This window comes from Manis pentadactyla, chromosome 15 (assembly GCF_030020395.1).
Source record: "Manis pentadactyla isolate mManPen7 chromosome 15, mManPen7.hap1, whole genome shotgun sequence".
Lineage (NCBI taxonomy): Eukaryota > Metazoa > Chordata > Mammalia > Pholidota > Manidae > Manis > Manis pentadactyla.
The window spans coordinates 3905389-3922422 of NC_080033.1; the positions used below are offsets into that span (position 1 = coordinate 3905389).

The 17034-nt window shown below is 51.6% G+C and overlaps 2 protein-coding genes across 9 annotated transcripts; one reads left to right on the forward strand and one right to left on the reverse strand.

The window, feature by feature from the left end:
- Positions 1 to 296: 296 nt before the first annotated feature.
- On the forward strand, positions 297 to 14715 carry ERCC1 (ERCC excision repair 1, endonuclease non-catalytic subunit). Of its 8 annotated transcripts, XM_036886029.2 has the most exons (11): positions 1060 to 1296; positions 1652 to 1822; positions 2042 to 2103; positions 2253 to 2468; positions 5729 to 5832; positions 6649 to 6748; positions 7731 to 7807; positions 12886 to 12985; positions 13941 to 14012; positions 14227 to 14295; positions 14607 to 14715. In XM_036886029.2, the coding sequence occupies exons 3-11, from the start codon at positions 2086 to 2088 to the stop codon at positions 14658 to 14660; spliced, it is 810 nt and encodes a 269-aa protein (XP_036741924.2). In that variant the 5' UTR covers positions 1060 to 1296; positions 1652 to 1822; positions 2042 to 2085; the 3' UTR covers positions 14661 to 14715. The 8 variants fall into 8 exon arrangements, 6 of the variants coding, with proteins under 6 accessions (XP_057349203.1, XP_036741920.2, XP_036741921.2 ...); XM_057493220.1 differs by lacking the exons at positions 1652 to 1822; positions 2042 to 2103 and adding an exon at positions 297 to 503 and having other exon boundaries at positions 1185 to 1296; XM_036886025.2 differs by lacking the exons at positions 1652 to 1822; positions 2042 to 2103 and adding an exon at positions 530 to 783 and having other exon boundaries at positions 1185 to 1296.
- Positions 14538 to 17007, reverse strand: POLR1G (RNA polymerase I subunit G). Its single transcript, XM_036886021.2, has 3 exons — positions 16876 to 17007; positions 16381 to 16522; positions 14538 to 16205 (listed from the first exon to the last, which is right to left on the reverse strand). The coding sequence occupies exons 1-3, from the start codon at positions 16895 to 16897 to the stop codon at positions 14822 to 14824; spliced, it is 1548 nt and encodes a 515-aa protein (XP_036741916.2). The 5' UTR covers positions 16898 to 17007; the 3' UTR covers positions 14538 to 14821.
- Between the last annotated feature and the right edge of the window lie 27 nt (positions 17008 to 17034).

The following is a 17034-nucleotide window of genomic DNA, read 5'->3' on the forward strand; positions in this document are numbered from 1 at the left end:
CAGCGTGATACTATCCTTTCAGGAAATGACTAATACTAACGTATCAACCAGGTCTCTGCTCAGATGTCCCTTCCTCCAAAGAAGCCCTTCCTAACCCTCGGGCTGCGTAAGGTGCCCTCTCCCTCAATACCTTTCTTTACCCTCTGGGGTCTCTTATTCCAGTCCTGCCCACTCTGGGTCGTCACTGTTTGGGAAGGGGTCTGTCTCTCCCAGTGGTCTGTGAGCTCCAGGAGGGCATCATAGGGCTATCGTTAACATCGGTCACCTCTGTGTCACTAGCACTGCACCGCACAGGGCCGGGAACGGAGGAGGCTCAAGAGGAATGTGTGTGGAATAAATGAACAAATGAACGACCGAATGAATGAATGAATGAGGAAACCGACGCCAAGTCAATGGCAGAACTGGTATTCAAACCCAAGTTTGTACTGAGAGAAGGGACTTAGTTTGATCGCCCACCATTTCTTCTTCACTGGATCCTGTCCGGGGGCGATGCACACGAGGAGGTCAGTAAAAGAACTGCTGTTCAATATCTTGGCAGCCAGAGGAGCTCAGGCCGGTAGACCGACGGTTCTCTACAACCCATACCTCGGCAGTCCTCCAAGACCATAGAGAGCTGCGCGAGCCCGCCCCTCTCGATGCTCTACTCCTCTGGGGAACGGTGGGGGCGGACTCGAGGGCTAGAGAGGCAGGAAGTAAGGTTTGCCCGGGGCCTCGCTGGCCGCGCGGGCGGTAGGACTCCTCGATCCCTCTCCAGTGTTTCTCCCGGAGTGCTGGGACTCGGAGGTGCGAGAGGGGTCGGGGGTGGAGACCACCAGTGGCGACTGGCAGCCGGGGAAGCCAATCAATCACTGCAGTGTCTGAGCGATGGACGAGATGGAGCAAGGGGAGGGCATCGGGTGCCACTGCTGCACGGGGAGAACAGATGGGTGGTAGGGCGGGGCAAACGGTGGTGGGGAACAGTGAGGGCGGGGCGAATTAGAACAAGGGGCCTGAGGGGGAAGGTGAGAACAGGTAAGGGGCGGGGCGAGCCAAAGGGGGAGGAATTGGGTGTTTGGAGCCTGATGCTACGGAGGCCTGGGTTTTTTTGGGAGGGGGTGTGACTGTGTGCGGGGCTTCGTGCTGCGGGGGCGGGAATGCAGACGCTGAGGTCTCCCTCGCTCCTGCCGCCGCGTCTTCATTTTCAGGCTCCAGAAGAACCTTGGGATGGACGCAGAGAGAGTGCGGCAGCCCGCTGGGCCACCCGCAAGAAAGAAATTCCACATACCATTGGACGAAGATGAGGTCCCTCCTCCCGGGGTAGGACAAGGAGATGGGTGGAACCATCCGCGAGGTTTTGTCGGGAAGGGACCGTGTGGGTTAGGAAGTGTTGGGGCCTGGGTCGCTTTGGGAGAGAGAACACTCCTTTCCTCTTCTTCAGGTCTGTTTCCCTATCCTTACATGTCTTGGTGGTTCTAAGAGAGGATCAGGGCAGAGGCCACAAACTGGCCACCAGCGAGTGTCTTTTGTGCAGCCAGCACCCTGGTTTTGCAAGGCATGAATTTATTGCTAACACTTTAGAATTGGAAGGTTTTGCAATTTGAAAAAGAAGTGCGTTTTTGACATCTTTTGGCAAATAGAAGGATCTGGCAACACTGAGATCTCATTTCTGCAGGAAAACAGTTGGCTGGCACTGAGTCCTGGCTGCTACCTATGTGCTAATGAAGAGAAAGAAACTGGGCTGAGGATATAGATAGGGTGTGATGGGGTGAGGCACTACCTTAGGTAGGATGATTGAGGGACTGCTTCTCTGAGGAGGTGACATCTTGGCAGCTACGTGAAGGAGGTGAGGGAATGAGCTATTGTGGGGAGAGGGAACAGACAGTACAAAGGCCCTGTGATCAGAAAGAGCCTGAGAAGTGTGAGAGCAGCAAAAAGGCCAGTGGGGCTGATAGAGAAAGGAAAGGGGGAGAAATAGGAGGAAAGGTCCCTGAGGCAAGGAGGTGGGGACAGGCCTAGAGCCTCTAGGGCTGTGGTGACAGCTTCAGCTTTTGCTCTATGGCAGGAGCCACCTAAGGGCTCTGAGCAGAGGAGGGACATGGTGTGACAATGTGGGACAGACCAGGGGTAAGAGCGTAGGCAGAGAGATGGTGAGGTGACTACAGTGGCCCAAGGGAGAGAGGATGGTGGCTGGGACCAGGGTAGCAGCCGAGGAGTGGGGTAGAAGCGGCTGGGTTCAGATTTTGATCCCCCACCTCACCCTTCTCTCCCCACAGGCAAAACCTTTATTCAAATCCACACGGAGCCTTCCTACCAGGGAGACCTGCCCTCAGACAGTGCCTCAGACCTATGCTGAGTATGCCATCTCCGGACCTCCAGGAGGGGCTGGAGCCACGCATCCGTCGGGCCGAGAACCCCTGGCAGGAGAGACCCCCCACCAAGCCCCCAAACCGGGGGCAAAATCCAACAGCATCATTGTGAGCCCCCGGCAGGTGAGGAGGCTTTGAGGTTTCTGGTGGGAGATGTGGTTATGGGGATGGCTTTCCAGTGGGCAGCCGAAGGAAGTCTGAGTTCCAGCTGTGTTCTTGGCTGTGATGTTCTTACACTCATCCAGTCAACCTGTGTGGGCTGAGGGGTGTCCCTGTCTTTTTATTTTGTTATAACAAAAATACCATGGACTGGGGCACTTAAACAACAAACATTCCGTTCTTACAGTTCTGGACGCTGGGAAATCCAAGATCAAAGCTCCAGCAGATTGGGTGTTAGGGAGGATCATAAACCACTGTCTTCTCGCTGTGTCCTTATAGTGAAGGAAGGGGCAGGGGAGCTCTCTGGGGTCTCTTTTATGAGGGCACTAATCCCATTCACGAGGCTTTGATCTCATGACCTTATCACCTCCCCTCACCAGCTAAAACCATTAGGGATTCGGATTTCGGCATGTGAATTTTCGGGGGACACAGACACTTAGTCCGTGACACCCTGACTCTTCTTGCTGAGGGTATGCCTGTGTTAGTGCAGTTCAGTTTCCTGGCCCCAGGTCTGTTCATTCATTTGAAAACTATTGAACACAGGCCAGAGTTCAAATTCTGCTCTGCCACACAGTAGCGGCATGATCTTGGGCAAGTGGCTTAGCCCATCTGTGCCTTTAAAATGGGGTTTCGTTTTATGGTCAGAGGTTGTCAGGTGGTGGCCTAGGCTCTGGCAGTAGAGGAGAAGGAAACTGATAGGGTCTCTGCCATCGACGGAGCTGGGAGGAGCCGCAGTATACAAAGCTAAGAACAGGACCCAAGAATGGGAAAAGATCCTCAGGATCGTTAGATATCAGGAAAAGGCAAATCAAAACCACAATGCAAAAAAAAAAAAAAAAAATCACAACACAATGAGACACTACTTCCCACCTGGCTAGAATGGCTGGATTCCAAGGCACAGACAGCACAAGGCGTTCAAGGCTCTGAATGAATGGGAACCGTCCTACCCCGCTGGTGGGAAGGGAAATGGTTACAGCCCTTTTGGAAAATGGTCTGGCAGTTCTTCAAACGTTTAAGCAGTTGCCATATGCCCTAGCAAGTCCACTCCTAGGTGTCCATCCAAGAAAAAGGAAAATATACGTCCACACAAAATCCAATACACATGTGATCACAGCAGCATTATTCACAGTACCGCTAAGTGGGAACAAATCAAATGTCTTATCCGCTGGCGTGTGGCTGTTTTTCACTCAGCAAGGTGCCTTCTCGGCTTCTCCGCATTGTAGCATCTCTCGCTGCTTCATTGCTGAATAGTTATTCTGCTGGGCGGATGTGCCACATTTTTTGTTTGTACTTTTGGGTCACTGTGAAAACGCTGCTGTGAGCGTCTGTGGACAGGTTTTTGTGTACATATATGCTTTCGCTTTTGGGTATGTACCTCACAGTGAATTTGCTGGGTCATATGGCAATTCCATGTTAAACTTTTGCAGGAACCCCCACACTGTTTTCTAAAATGCTGCATCATCTTACAATCCCACCAGCAGTACGTGAAGGTACAATTTCTGTATATCCTCACCACCTGTCATCATCTGTCTTTATGATTCTGGCCATTCTAGTGGGTGCGAAGTGGACAAAAGAGTCCTTTAAAAATTAAAGTAACAGCACTAAATTATGTTTTCTACCCTTATCTTGCATCTACCTACCACTTCAGCATTTTACTAAAAAAAATAAATAAATAAGGGAGAAATGTGGGATCCACATATAAATCAAGTATAAAAATCAAATGAATAATCATATCTGACTTGATTGTTTATAGTTCATGATGCGTGATCAAAACCGAAAGTTTCTGTGATATGGCTGCCCTTGCACTGTTCACCATGTAAGAACTTATTCACTATGTAAGGACTCGCTCACCATGTAAGAACTTGTTCTTTATGCTTCAGAAGATTGGAGACTGTTGAAAATTAGGCTTGGGATTGATTCATGATTGTGCATTGAGTCCCCTATACAGAATTTTATTGTTGTTAACAACCATTTGATCAGTAAATATGAGAGATGCCCTCTCAAAACAAACAAACAAACAAAACAAAACAAAAACATCCCAAACACTCCACCCTGGCAATAAAGCACCTTTTTCTTGTTGGAAAAAAAAAAAAAAATTAAAGTAGCATCCTGCCCCTCCTTTGCTCAAAGTCCTTCCTTGGCTCCCTGGAGCCCAGGTCAGATGGCCCAGGGCCTGTGGGACTTGGGACCCCTGCAAACCCTTCCTGCCTCAGCTGCTCTGACCAACCCACATCCCGTTATGAGAGCAGGTCCCACCGTCTTACTAGAACCAAATTCCACTTCACTTGGTGATGACATACTCATTCCTGAGATTTTGTTTAATGTCTGTGTCCCCCATGGGGTAAGGGATTTTTGTCTGCCTTGATCACTTCTGTGTCTCCAGCGCCTAGACACACAGTAGGTGCTCAATAAATACTTATTGGCTGGATTAGAGCTTGACTTGCTCAGAGAATTTTGGTCTTGGGCTACAGGGTCTGTTCAACATAGAGGGTGAAAGAAATGAGGCTGCAGAACAGACACCAGGCTGGGGGGAACCTGACTTGTGGAGGGTCACAGACCATGGTGAAGCTTCCCCCCACAGGCACTGGGTTTACATCAGGAGAGGGGACAGGTTTGTGCTTTAGGAAGAGCCCTCTGGTTACTGTTTGGAGGGTGGCCAGGAGGGAACACCACTGGCACAGGAGACCAGGCGGAGGTGGGGTAGGGGCCTGGGGCTATGGCAGTGGAGAGGGAGACACTCATGGAAGACGCTTAGATGGCAGGCATCCCCTGTGGAGGACCAGGGGGTGAGGGAGTGTGCACCCCCAGTCTCTGGGTGGTGAGGCCGAACCTGAGCTGGGGCCAGGAGGAGGAGCAGTGTGGGGGCCAGTGCTGAAGGCAGTTGGGAAGCCTTAAGTGTGTCCCAGGGGAGGTGTCTGGTGGACCAAAGGACACCCAGGGCCTCTGTGGGGTGGGGTGAGAGGCTGAGCTGGAGACACACCCACGGACCCTTTAGTTATTCCGGGCCAGTGGGAAGGGGCCTGGGACGGAGCTGGAGCGCCCAGGACCTTCCAGGCTGAGGAGGAGGCTGGGGAGGAGAGCAGAGCGAAGCTGCCTGCAGAAGGCCCAGGTGTGAGGCAGGAGGAGGGCAGGGAGGCACTGAGAGAGGTCAGAGGAGGGTGGCCCTGGGGCGGCAGGGGCCTCCGAGTTCCTGTTAATGGCTTCAGCCCTAACTTCATCCCCAGAGGGGCAATCCTGTGCTGAAGTTTGTGCGCAACGTGCCCTGGGAATTTGGTGATGTTCTCCCTGACTACGTGCTGGGCCAGAGCACCTGTGCGCTCTTCCTCAGGTGAGCTCTGGCGGCCGGCCCCCCTCAAGGCAGGCCTGGGAAGCTTTCTGGGCCATGCAGCAGGAGACCTCTGGCATGGCCTGGCTGCACCTCCTAGTGGGAGGAAGAGGTCTGGGTCTGGAGGTGTCCCGAGCACCCAGCCCCTGGGTATGAGGGAGGAGACGCTGGGAGCCTGGACTCCCAGGTCAGGCTGAGCTGGGGCCTGGGTGACTTGTGTCCCAGACATTCAGGGCTGGGGGTGACAAAAGCCAGGATTTCTTTTTATCTCCAGCCCATTTAAATAAATTCCTTCTGCACTCTTGGGGCCCTTGCCTAGACAGAGCCAGATGGGGGAAGTGAAACTTCTAAGTGCCTGCCCTCCCTGCAGGGTATGAGAGCTGGTGGCTGCTGGGCAGAGGTGTCTCCTATTTCCCCGGGTGCAGAAGCCACTCTACCCTTCCCTCTGAGGCCAAAACCGACAGGCCTAGGGATGGGCCCCGCTTCCCAAGCCCCGCTGTGCAGCGTCCCCCAGAACACACCCTAGAGCGCTGGCCTCCTGTTCTGCACCAGAAGCCCAAGTCTCCCCTCCTCAGTGAAGAACCTGGGGTCCACCGTCCCAGAGCCAGAGCCAGGCAGCAGTCGCTGCCAATCCCTGCTGTGCCCCTTCCTTTAAGGATGAACTTGGGCAAGTCTCTTAAGTTCTCTGAGCCTCAGGTCCTGGCCAGGCTATCCTCTGTGCCTCCCAAGCCCTCTGCGTCCCGATGAGAGTGAAGAAGGGCTCCTGGGCTCCTGGGGAGACGGAGGCCTCTCAATCCCTGCCTCTCCCCTGCCCCCCAGCCTCCGCTACCACAACCTCCACCCAGATTACATCCATGAGCGGCTGCAGAGCCTGGGGAAGAGCTTCGCCCTGCGGGTCCTGCTTGTCCAGGTGGACGTGGTAAGCAGGGATCACTTCCCCGCCAGCTTCAGTGTCCCCATCTGTGAAATGGGGAGCATTAGCCTTGCATTAGCCAAGGGGACTGTTGAATGCCTTCCAAGGAGAAATGCAAATTGAACCTCAGTGAGGAACCATTTTTCACATCTGAGATTGACCCCCAGTGTTGGCAAGGAGGTGGGAGGGCAAGATTTTATCCATCTCCACCTTCTCCACACCTCCTTCGCGACTAATCCCAGCCCTCGGCCACCTAATATTACTTGAGTCTGTTTTCTCTTCTCTCACAGCTCAGCCCCAATCCAGGCCCCCTCCACTCCCCCTTGTCCCCTGCTCCACCCTCTTGCCTTATCTCATGAACTCTGTCTAGTAGGACACTCCCATCCTACTGCAGCCAGAAAAGTCTTCTAAAGCACAGTTCTGATGCCCAAACGCCTCCGTGGCTCCTCAGTGCTCTCCGTGGCCTATGAGGCCCTGCCCAACCCTCTGAGTTCATTTCTAAGCCTCCATGTGGTCTTATTTTCTTTTACATCCTCCTGATATTGAGTCAGCTGCAATCCCTCAAGTCTTCTTTCCCCTCCCATCCTTTGCACATGCTGTTCCTGATGTCTGGAATTGCCTTTTCTGCTCCCCTTTGGCTCCTTCACTCCTCAACCTCCTTCAGGTCTCAGCTCAGATGTCTCCTCCTCCAGGAAGCTTTCCCTGATCCCCCAGACAGGTCAGATGTTCCTCAGCCTCCCCCGCTGCAGCCCTGGCCACTCTGGGTCATCACTGTCTGGGGACAGGTCTGTCCCTCTCATCAGACTGTGAGCCCCAGAGGGCAGAGCCTGGGCTGTCTGGGTTATTGCTGGGTCTCGATATTACCCAGCACAGGCCAGGCACTCAGTCGGAGCTTACGGAGTGTCAGCTGAGTGGAAGGCTCTTGGCATCCTAAGCTACATCCTTGCTTTCTTCCAGATCTCTCATTCTGATTTTCTTCTTCACCCAGAAAGATCCTCAGCAGGCCCTCAAGGAGCTGGCCAAGATGTGCATCCTGGCTGACTGCACCCTAGTCCTTGCCTGGAGGTGAGATCGAGGCTCCCTGCCCAGGTCGGCTCTATCCTGGGTGTCACCTCCCCACCTCCTCCCCACTTTCCAGCCTTCCCCTCCTCCTTCCGTGAACTCCCTCTGTGAGCCTGGTCCAGGTACTGCCTCTCCCTGGGCTCTCAATTTCTTCTTCCATAAAATGGGGTTTTACTATCCTCTTGTAGGGTCGTAGGCACAAAAGCAGGTGATGTAGATCAAATTCCCAGAACCTAGGCACTTATGTGTTTGACATAAAGTCTGGCTGAATAATTAATCCCATGTCTAGGTTTCTAAGGACGGTTAGATGGGCTCTCTAATTGGAAAAAAAGACATCCCTTCCTCACACTGTAAAAAGTATTACAAAATGATAAACATATAAAGAAAAACAGTAAAAGTGTTCCAAGGAATCTTATGGGAGACTATTTTTTATAATCTTGGGATAGGAAGTCTTCTAAAGCAAGACCCAACACCCAGAAGCCACTGAGAAAATTAAAATTTTAAAACCTCTGGATGCTAAGATACTGTAAATAAAGTTAAAGACAAGTGACAAAACTAAGAAAGAAAAGCACTTGCTATATGTTTAACAAAGATTTACGATCCCTAATTTGTATATATAGAAATTATACAGTACAAATATATTTCAATGCTTATATTCATTTGAATTTATTTAAACATATACATTATGTATTTATACATATTAAGAACCTCCTACAAGTCAGTAAGAAAAAGATAGTCCAATTTAAAAATTCTCATGCAGGTTGCCAAAAATGTCTGAAAAAATTGTTGAGCATATAGCTTATCAGAAAAAAGTACAGTTTTAAAAAAGGACGTGTCAGTTTTCACCCATTGATTTGGTGGAAAGTCAGGATAGTTCATATGAAGTGGATACCTGCATGTTTGGCTGGGAGGGGAGACTTGATTGGCCAGTAAAACAGAAAATAGGCACTGGTCTTTGACACGGAAGGGAATTTCTCCTTTTCGATTTTCTCTGCTTGTATAAGCAAATCCCCCAAGCCGTGGGCTGTCACTGCAGCGTGGATTCCGGAGAACCAGTAAGTTGCAGAACTAAACAGCAGCCTATGTTTATTTATATGTAAAAGGAAGGAAAACGAATGTGTTTAGAACAGATAGTACCTGGATCAACCGCGTGGGGTGTGCATGGGCTCCAGGCTCCAGGAAACGTTGACCTCTGGGGTGGGTATGAGGAGTAGGCACCGAGAGGGGGGGACTTTTACTCTCTGTGCTTCTGTTTTTCTTCTGAATATAAAATGGTTTCATTGAAGAAGAAGTAACATGTTCTGTAGTTCAAAAATCAGAATATAAAAACGGCCCTGGAACAACAGGTTTGAACTGTGCAGGTCCACTTACATGCAGATTTTTATATTTAGTATGTATTTTATAAGTACATTTAACATATTTACATGTAATAGTAGATTTTTGTTGAGACTTGTGACAATTTGAAAAAGCATTTTTTTTCTCTAGTTTTCTTTAACGTAAGAGTACAATATGTAGTACATATAACATACAAAAAAATATGTTAACTGTTTATGTTACTGGTGGGGCTTCTGGTCAACAGTAGGCTGTTGGTAGTTACATTTTTGGGGGAGTCCAAAATTATATGTGGATTTTCGACTGAAGGTAGACAGCAACATATGCACCGAGAAGTCTCTCTTGTACCCCTTCTCTCCAGCTCCGCTCCCCCAACTACTGTTGTTTTTTTGTTGCCTCCCAATGTTTTTATAAAGCCCAGTGTATGTGAAAACATCTAATTTTTCTTCCTTTCTTAGAAGTAAGCATATTGTATATACTGTTTGGTGCCTTGCGTTGTTGAAAATAATGTAAGGCAGGTTCCCAAAACACCGGAAAATATTATTAATCATATAACTTACCAGGAAGGGAGTAAATTTTTACTTCTGTAAATTTTTTACCAGTATAGAGAGCAGCCCCCATCTTTTTTTATAGTTATGTAGAATTCCAGTATAGTGTCTCCATTTAAGAAAAATTTAACAGACGTTTTTTTAGAGCTTTAAGGGTTTTTTTTGGGGGGGTTTTAAGTTTATAGAAAAATTGGTGGAAAAGTACAGAGAGTTCCCACATACCCCTTCATCCCCTGCATAGTTCCTCGTGTTATTCCTGTCTTGCACTAATTAGTGTGGTACATTTGTTACAGCTGATGAACCAATATTGATATATGATTATTACTATTATTAACTGAAGTCCATAGTTTACATTAGGGTTCACTTTTTGTGTTGTACATTCTATGGGGCTTGACAAAAAGGGAGGCATGGCGTGTCCATAATTACTGTATTATACAGAATCATTTCTCTGCCCTGCAGAATTCTTCCCTCCCTCCCTCTAACTCCTGGCAGCCACTGATCTTTTTACTGTCCCCAGAGTTTTGCCTTTTCCAGAATATCATAAGGTTGGAGTCATGGTGTCTGTAGCTGAAACAGAAGAACCCTTGTGTGCAGGGAAGAGCCCTTCTTCCCCACTGGGGCTCTTTGTCCAGGGAGTCTCCTTGACTACTCACACAAAACATTTCACTTCTGGCCCCCCACTGTCTTCTTTTCCCCCCTCATACCAAGCAATTCTGCAATACCAGCTGGGTGTCCTACATAAATTTTGACACTATCTACCTGGAGATGGCGTCAGATCCCACAGGTGAAGGGCTCAGTCCCACAGGACGGCCACACCACACACACTTCACATCGCAAGCCAGGTTGCCACCTGAGCTGCTTGGCACCCAGCCCATTGGAGGTGCCAGTGACCCCTTCTCAAGTTCCATTAATTTGCTAGAGTGACCCACAGCACTTAGGGAAACACTTGCGTTTATCAGTTTACTGAAGGCTATGTATGATAAAGGATACAGTGAACAGCTAGGTGAAGAGAGACACAGGGCGAGGCCTGGGAGGCTCCTGAGTACAGGCGCTCCTGTCCCTGCGGAGCTGGGGTGCGTCACCCTTGCAGTGTGGATGTGTGCGCTGGCCTGGAAGCTCTCGCAGCCCCGTACAATTGGGATTTTATGGAGACTCCCTTACACAGGCATGATCAATTATTAACTCCATTTCCAGCCCCTCTTCCCTCTCTGGAGGTTGGGGAGGTGGGGCTGAAAATTCCAGGCTCCTAATCATGACCTGGACTTTCTGATTATCAGCCCCCATCCAGGAGTCACGCAGGAGCCCACAGAGTCACCTCCATGGAACAAAAGATGCTCATAATGCTCTCATCACCTAGGAATTTATGAGGGTTTCAAGAGCCCTACCAGGAGCCAGTGTCAGAGACCACAAAATGCCAGTATTTTCTATTATCTCCCAATAGCCTTTGCACATTGGCCCCACTCACTCAGTGATAATGCTTTTAGGTTCCTCCCAGCCTTTTCATGACTCGGTAGCTCATTTTGTATTGCTGAGTAATCCCACTGCTTGGATCCACGTTCCTTTTCAGCAGATACCGTCGTGTGGGTGGAGCAGGTCAGTAGGCCCTGTCGGTGGGCCCTTGGGTAGCTTCCTGTCTTTCACTGTGGCCAGCCACCCTCCCGCTCCTGCTCTGAGCTCTAGGAGTGGGATTCCAGGCCAAAGGGTAAATGTCTTTGTAAATCTGTGCCCTCCCCTCGGTGTGTGTACCTCTAAACTGTTTGACTATTTGAAAGAATGTACTTAGGTATTACTTATATATTAAAACAAAAGCAAGTGTAAAAATTACTCTATTCTGTGGGAAGTAGTGCAGTGCAGCGTTACAAGCCTGGCTGGTTGGAACAGACCACTGAGGGTGTTGCCCCTCCTCTTCGCCAGCTGTGTGATCTTGGGCAAGTGGCTCAACCCTGCTGGTCTGTTTCCCCTTCTGTATAATGGTTGGAACACAGTAACTGCCTTATAGGATCTCTCGGGGGAGTCCAGAACCTTCTGAACATAAAGCGTTAGGACAGTGGCCCCACGATGGAAATATTTCCTGTCTTTACATCTAAACTATGGAATATTTTGCAACCTTTAAATAAATGAAGTGAAGCTCCATCTGTGGATGTGGAAAGTCGTCCCAATCATATTGCACGGCACAAAGGTGAACGATTGTGGACCTGGATGTAGTGTGCTAACTTGAGTCCTGAACTAATAACAACAACAGTGGCCCCTTCCGCAGTGAGAGATGCGGTAAAGCCTATCGTACAGGGAAAAATAGAATTAGACAAATCAATGTTTCTTTCAAGAACATAAATTGTCATTTAATCAACAAACATTGCTTGCTAGCTGGACTTTGATGGCCTAGAAAATGCCTCAAGACAAATACTTTACTTACTTCAACTCAATTCCCTATTCTCAAGTTCCAAAGAGACAGGCCAGCCTTTGCCAGGGGCCAATAAACTTGAGTTACTCTCCTCTGCACACATTTACTCTGCAGACCTTCTTTATGATTCAGTTGTTTCAACTACTTTTGAAACAGTCGATGACGTGTCAAGAAACAGTGCCTTCTGTGGAAATTAATGGTGATTACTAAATTATATTAGTTGCTACATAAGATTCAGAAGTAAGCGCCCCTAGTTTTCCTCTCGAGGGCGCCGTATGAAACCCCTTCAGAAGCGCCAGCTCTCCTGGTGGTGGAAGCTGAATGCCTCCTCTTGACGTTGTCTTCCTGCTATTGGGAAAAGCGTTTGTTTTTTTCGCGCTCAAACGCTGTGCGAATGCTGGGTGCTGACTTCCCGACTTGAACAGCGAACATTCCTTAAACAGGCTTCTAACTGGCATGCGAGATTCTGAACGCTTAGAGGGTGGACTCATTTAATCGTTGTAGTTCTACCACCCACCCCTCCTTACAGATGAGGAAACTGAGGCCCAGAGAGAGAAAAATCACCGGTCCAGGTCACTCAGGTGGGAAATGGGGCCTGAATCCAACTGGTCAGGCTCCCAAGCTCTGGCCATTAGCCAGAATGATGTGTAAAGATGTGCCTAGCAGGGGTCACCACCAGCGGGTAAGGGGATGGCTGAGAACGCGGTCATTTTCCTCTGTAATAAAGTTTGGAATTGTTAACACCTGCAATTATATTGCCACAATGAAATGAATCTAAATCATGACCCCTCTCACCCCAGCCCCGAGGAGGCCGGGAGATACCTGGAGACCTACAAGGCCTACGAGCAGAAGCCAGCAGACCTGCTGATGGAGAAGCTGGAGCAGGACTTTGTGTCCCGGGTAAGGCCCCCGCCCCTCCCTCCTGGGTGCCTGAGCTTCAGTTCTGATCTCAAGTAAGATCTCTTCGCCACATTCCCAGCCTCAGCTTCCAGTCACCCCTCTCCCACCCACACAGCAGATCCTGGCCCCCCCCAGGGCCCTCAGGGGAAATCTAGCTGCCTTCCCATGCTCTCTGAGGCCCAGCCTTTTTGGTCTGACAGCCCTGTTTGCCCCCTAGCCTCGCCTTCTGTTACATCTCCCAGGCCTAGCTCACCCCTCTGTGTGCCAGTTCTCTCCCCTCTGCCTCATTACCTGCCTAATCCCAGCAGTCACAGCTCAGCTCTGATGGCCCCTCCTCCAGGAAGTTCTCCCATATCCCAGACCAGGTCAAGTGCCCTTCTGGGCTCCCCCAGCCCTACCTATCTGGGTCACCACTGTCTGGAGCTGATTTGTCTCCTGCAGTGGACTGGGAGCCCCAGGCTGCCTCAGTCCCTGTTTTGTCTCCAGCATCACCCAACCCTCAGTGGGAGCTCAGGGAGCCTCTGCTGAGTGAGTTGCTAAATCTGGGCTCCAATGATAGAGTAACGGTGGATGTCCACAGCCACCACAAGGTGGGTGGTGTTAGAACACCCGTTTACCCGAAAGTAGGACCAGAAAGGTATTCCCTTGCCCAGGGTCTCCCAGGGAGTAAGCAGCGGGGCCTGGTTTTGAACCTGGGCCTGACTCCCAAGCCTAGTCTTCACCTGGGCAGAACGAGCTCAAGATAAACGGCATTTCTCCCTTACTGACACCGTCTCAGCTAACTGGGCATCACTCTGAGATGATCTTTTAACCAATCAAGAAAACCCACAGGCATTTATTCGGCATCTCCTGCATGCAGGACAGTCTAGGGACCCGGTAGGGACCCAGCGCTGCCCTCAACACTCAGTCCTCCTTTCTTCTCCCAACACACCTCTGCCTCTGCCTCCCCTTCCAGGTGACTGAATGTTTGACCACCGTGAAGTCTGTCAACAAAACAGACAGTCAGACCCTCCTGGCTACTTTTGGGGTAAAAAAATGGAACATTCCCTTGTCCCAACAAGCATTTCAAAGAAGCCCCATTTCCCTCCACCTTCCTGCCTGCCTCCATCCTTCCCTCCCCTCCCCCCACCCCACCCACAGGACCTCAACTCCTTGCAGGACCACCTCAGACTCCTGATCAGCCCGGGCAGGGCAGAGTTCTGAGCTCACCTCCCCTGAGCCTTTACTCCCACCTTCCTCAGTCTCTGGAACAGCTTATAGCTGCGTCGCGAGAAGATCTGGCCTTGTGCCCGGGCCTGGGGCCCCAGAAGGTAAGAATGAGCTTGATGGGTCAGTGGAAGGAGGGAGCCCCAAATAAGTGGGATCTCAGATCCCCAAGTTCTAAGGTTTGGGAAGGTCCACCATACTTCCCCTACAGATGGGGAAAACCAAGGCCCAGAGAGGGTAAGAACCAGCCCAGCCTCACACAGTGTCTGGGATGGAATTCAGATTGGGCTACTTCTCCCCTAACCACCAGAGCCCCCTCCGAGCTGGGAGTAAAAGGGCCAGAAGCTCATTCAGGCTGCGTCAAACACATGGCTGATTTAATGACCGGGTCCTTGTTCTTTTCCCTCCCACCCAGGCCCGGAGGCTATTTGATGTCCTACACGAGCCCTTCTTGAAGGTGCCCCAATGACCCCAGCTGGAAGGAAAGCCTGCAGTGTGTTAATAAAGCATTTTTCTAGTCCAGACTCCTGCTGGTGTGGTCGTGGGAGGAGGCTCCTCTGCCTGCCTTGTGGTGCCCCGGGGCCACCTTCCGCTTGTCTCAGGCACAGCCGTCAGTGTCCCCAAAGGAGACTACACAGAATCCTGCTGCAGTTTCTTCTGCTGCTGCTTCTCCTGTCCCGTGGGAGCCACCTCCCCAGACTCTAGCTTCAGGGGTACCTCTGGCATCTCGTCCTGGGGTGCTGTCTCTGGCGCCCCACTTTCCCGGGCCCGCTTCCTCCTCTTCTTGGTGGATGGTGGATGCACCTGGGCCTCAGGCTCACCCTCCTCTGGCAGCTTAAGCTCCATCATCTCACTTTGTGGGTCAATCATCTCAGTCGCTGGCGCTGGCGCTTTGCAGCCTCTTTCTTTCTTCTTGGCGGATGCTAGAGCTGCCGGTGGCCCAACGCCACCTGGCAGCTCAGGCTCCATCACCTCTGTCCCTGGTGCCATCATTGTGTTTTGCCATTTTTCTTTCTTCCTCTTCTTCTTGGCAGACACCAGAGCTACCTCAGCCTGGGGCTCCACTTCCTGTGGCCGTTCAGGCACCACTGTCTCCCCTTGGAGCTCCAGAGGTCTCATACCTGGCTCTGCAGCCTCTGTCCCTGGCTCTGTCACCACTTTGTACCCCTTTTCTCTTTTTTTCTTCTTCAAGGATGGCAGTGGGATGGCTTCCTCCTGTGGCTCCATTTTCAGCTGCAGCTGAGACTCAACCATCATCCCTTCCACTGGCTCCTTCCCTTCTGTCCCCTTCTGCCTCTTCCTTTTCCTGTTTGGGGAGAGGGCTGTCTCTTCCATAGGCTCGGTTTTAACCTTGAATTCCAGCTTCACTGGCTTTTCTCCTGGCTCCAGCATCCCCATTTCTGCCTCTTTGGGCTTCTTTTTCCTCTTCTTGGGGGTGGATGGGAACAGCTCGCCGGCAGGTTCCCAGAGCTCAGCTGCAGGCTCTGTGGTCACTGGCTCCATCACCTTCAGTTCCTGCAGCTCCTGCTTTATCTTCTTCCGCATATCCATCTCTGGGGACCCCAAAGCTGTGTCTAGTTCCAGGGCACCATGCCCACCATTCACTGCCTCCTGAGGAACTGATACCTTGGGCATATGCCTCTTCTTTTTCTTCTTCCCTGAGGCTGGTGACTTCAGTGCCCAGGCTGACCCAGGCCCTGTGACTGGTGGGCTGCCACCAAAGGCACAGAAGCGAGGCCTCAGGCCAGAGGGGATCTCTGGTGGGGGCCTTGCTGGAACAGGCTGCAAGGATAATCCTGATAAGGATTTTCGGGGACCCTCAAAGATCCTTAGGTGGCCCTGGGGGGCTGGGGCACAGGTGAGTCCTCCTCCTGCCTCTGCTGAGGGAGCCAGCAAGGTTGCTTCTCCAGTCTGGGGGCCACTGTTACTGAGGACCCGGTAGCGGTGCCGCTTGCCTGCCGACTTGCCCTTCACAATCTGGGAGCCAGAGAGAGGCACAAGCCGTCCATTTAGGCTGAAAGGAGAAAGGGAAAGGCAGAAGCTTGGGTAGATTTTTGGTGAAACGGGGGAAGGAGCTGAGCAGCAGCATTTCTGGGTTCCTCGAAAAAACCCCTCTAAATGTCTCCCAAGCTCAGCCACTGGAGTGGGGCACATTCCCGGGAGGTGTCCTGGGACCACCTGGGACTCACCAGTCTGGGGCGAAGTCTGCAGGGGCCTGGATAAGCCACAGTTCCGTTGCCGGGCCCGTCAACACCTCCAAGGAGAAACGAGTGGGCTCTGGGGCTGGAGGCGTCGCGGTAAAGTTGGGGGGACAAGAGAACCGAGCGGCACCTGCAGAAGGGGAAATGGGCGTCTGCTGACACTTCCCTGCTGGTCCAGTCCTCCAAGGCCCGCAGCAGTCCATTGGTCTCAACCTCTTGAGCGCCCCGACCCCTTCACCCGGTCTCTCCCCGCCTGTTCTCCAGAGGCGCCTCTATCTCCACCGGCCCAACCGCTGGGGGCGCCCTTTCCCCCCACCCCCAGGGTACCCTCTCTGCGTCCGAAGTCCCCCGTCTCCCTGGGATACACTCCGCAGTCCTGTTTCTGGGGATGTCCCTTCTTCCGTCCGAACGCTCCCGGGCGCCTCCCTCTCCTCCCGCCAGCCAACTCTCTGCACCGCGTCAGCCCCCCCTGAAACAACGCACCCTCGGACAGGGCCTCCGCCATTCCGGGGCCCACTCCTCACACGGACCCAGTGGCCACAGCAGCTCCGACCCCGCCGCCGACCACGTGGAGCCAAAGGGGTGGGGCCTCATCCGGAAGCGCCCAGGTGGCACGGAAGCGCGGGGGTGTCGCTGCAAACC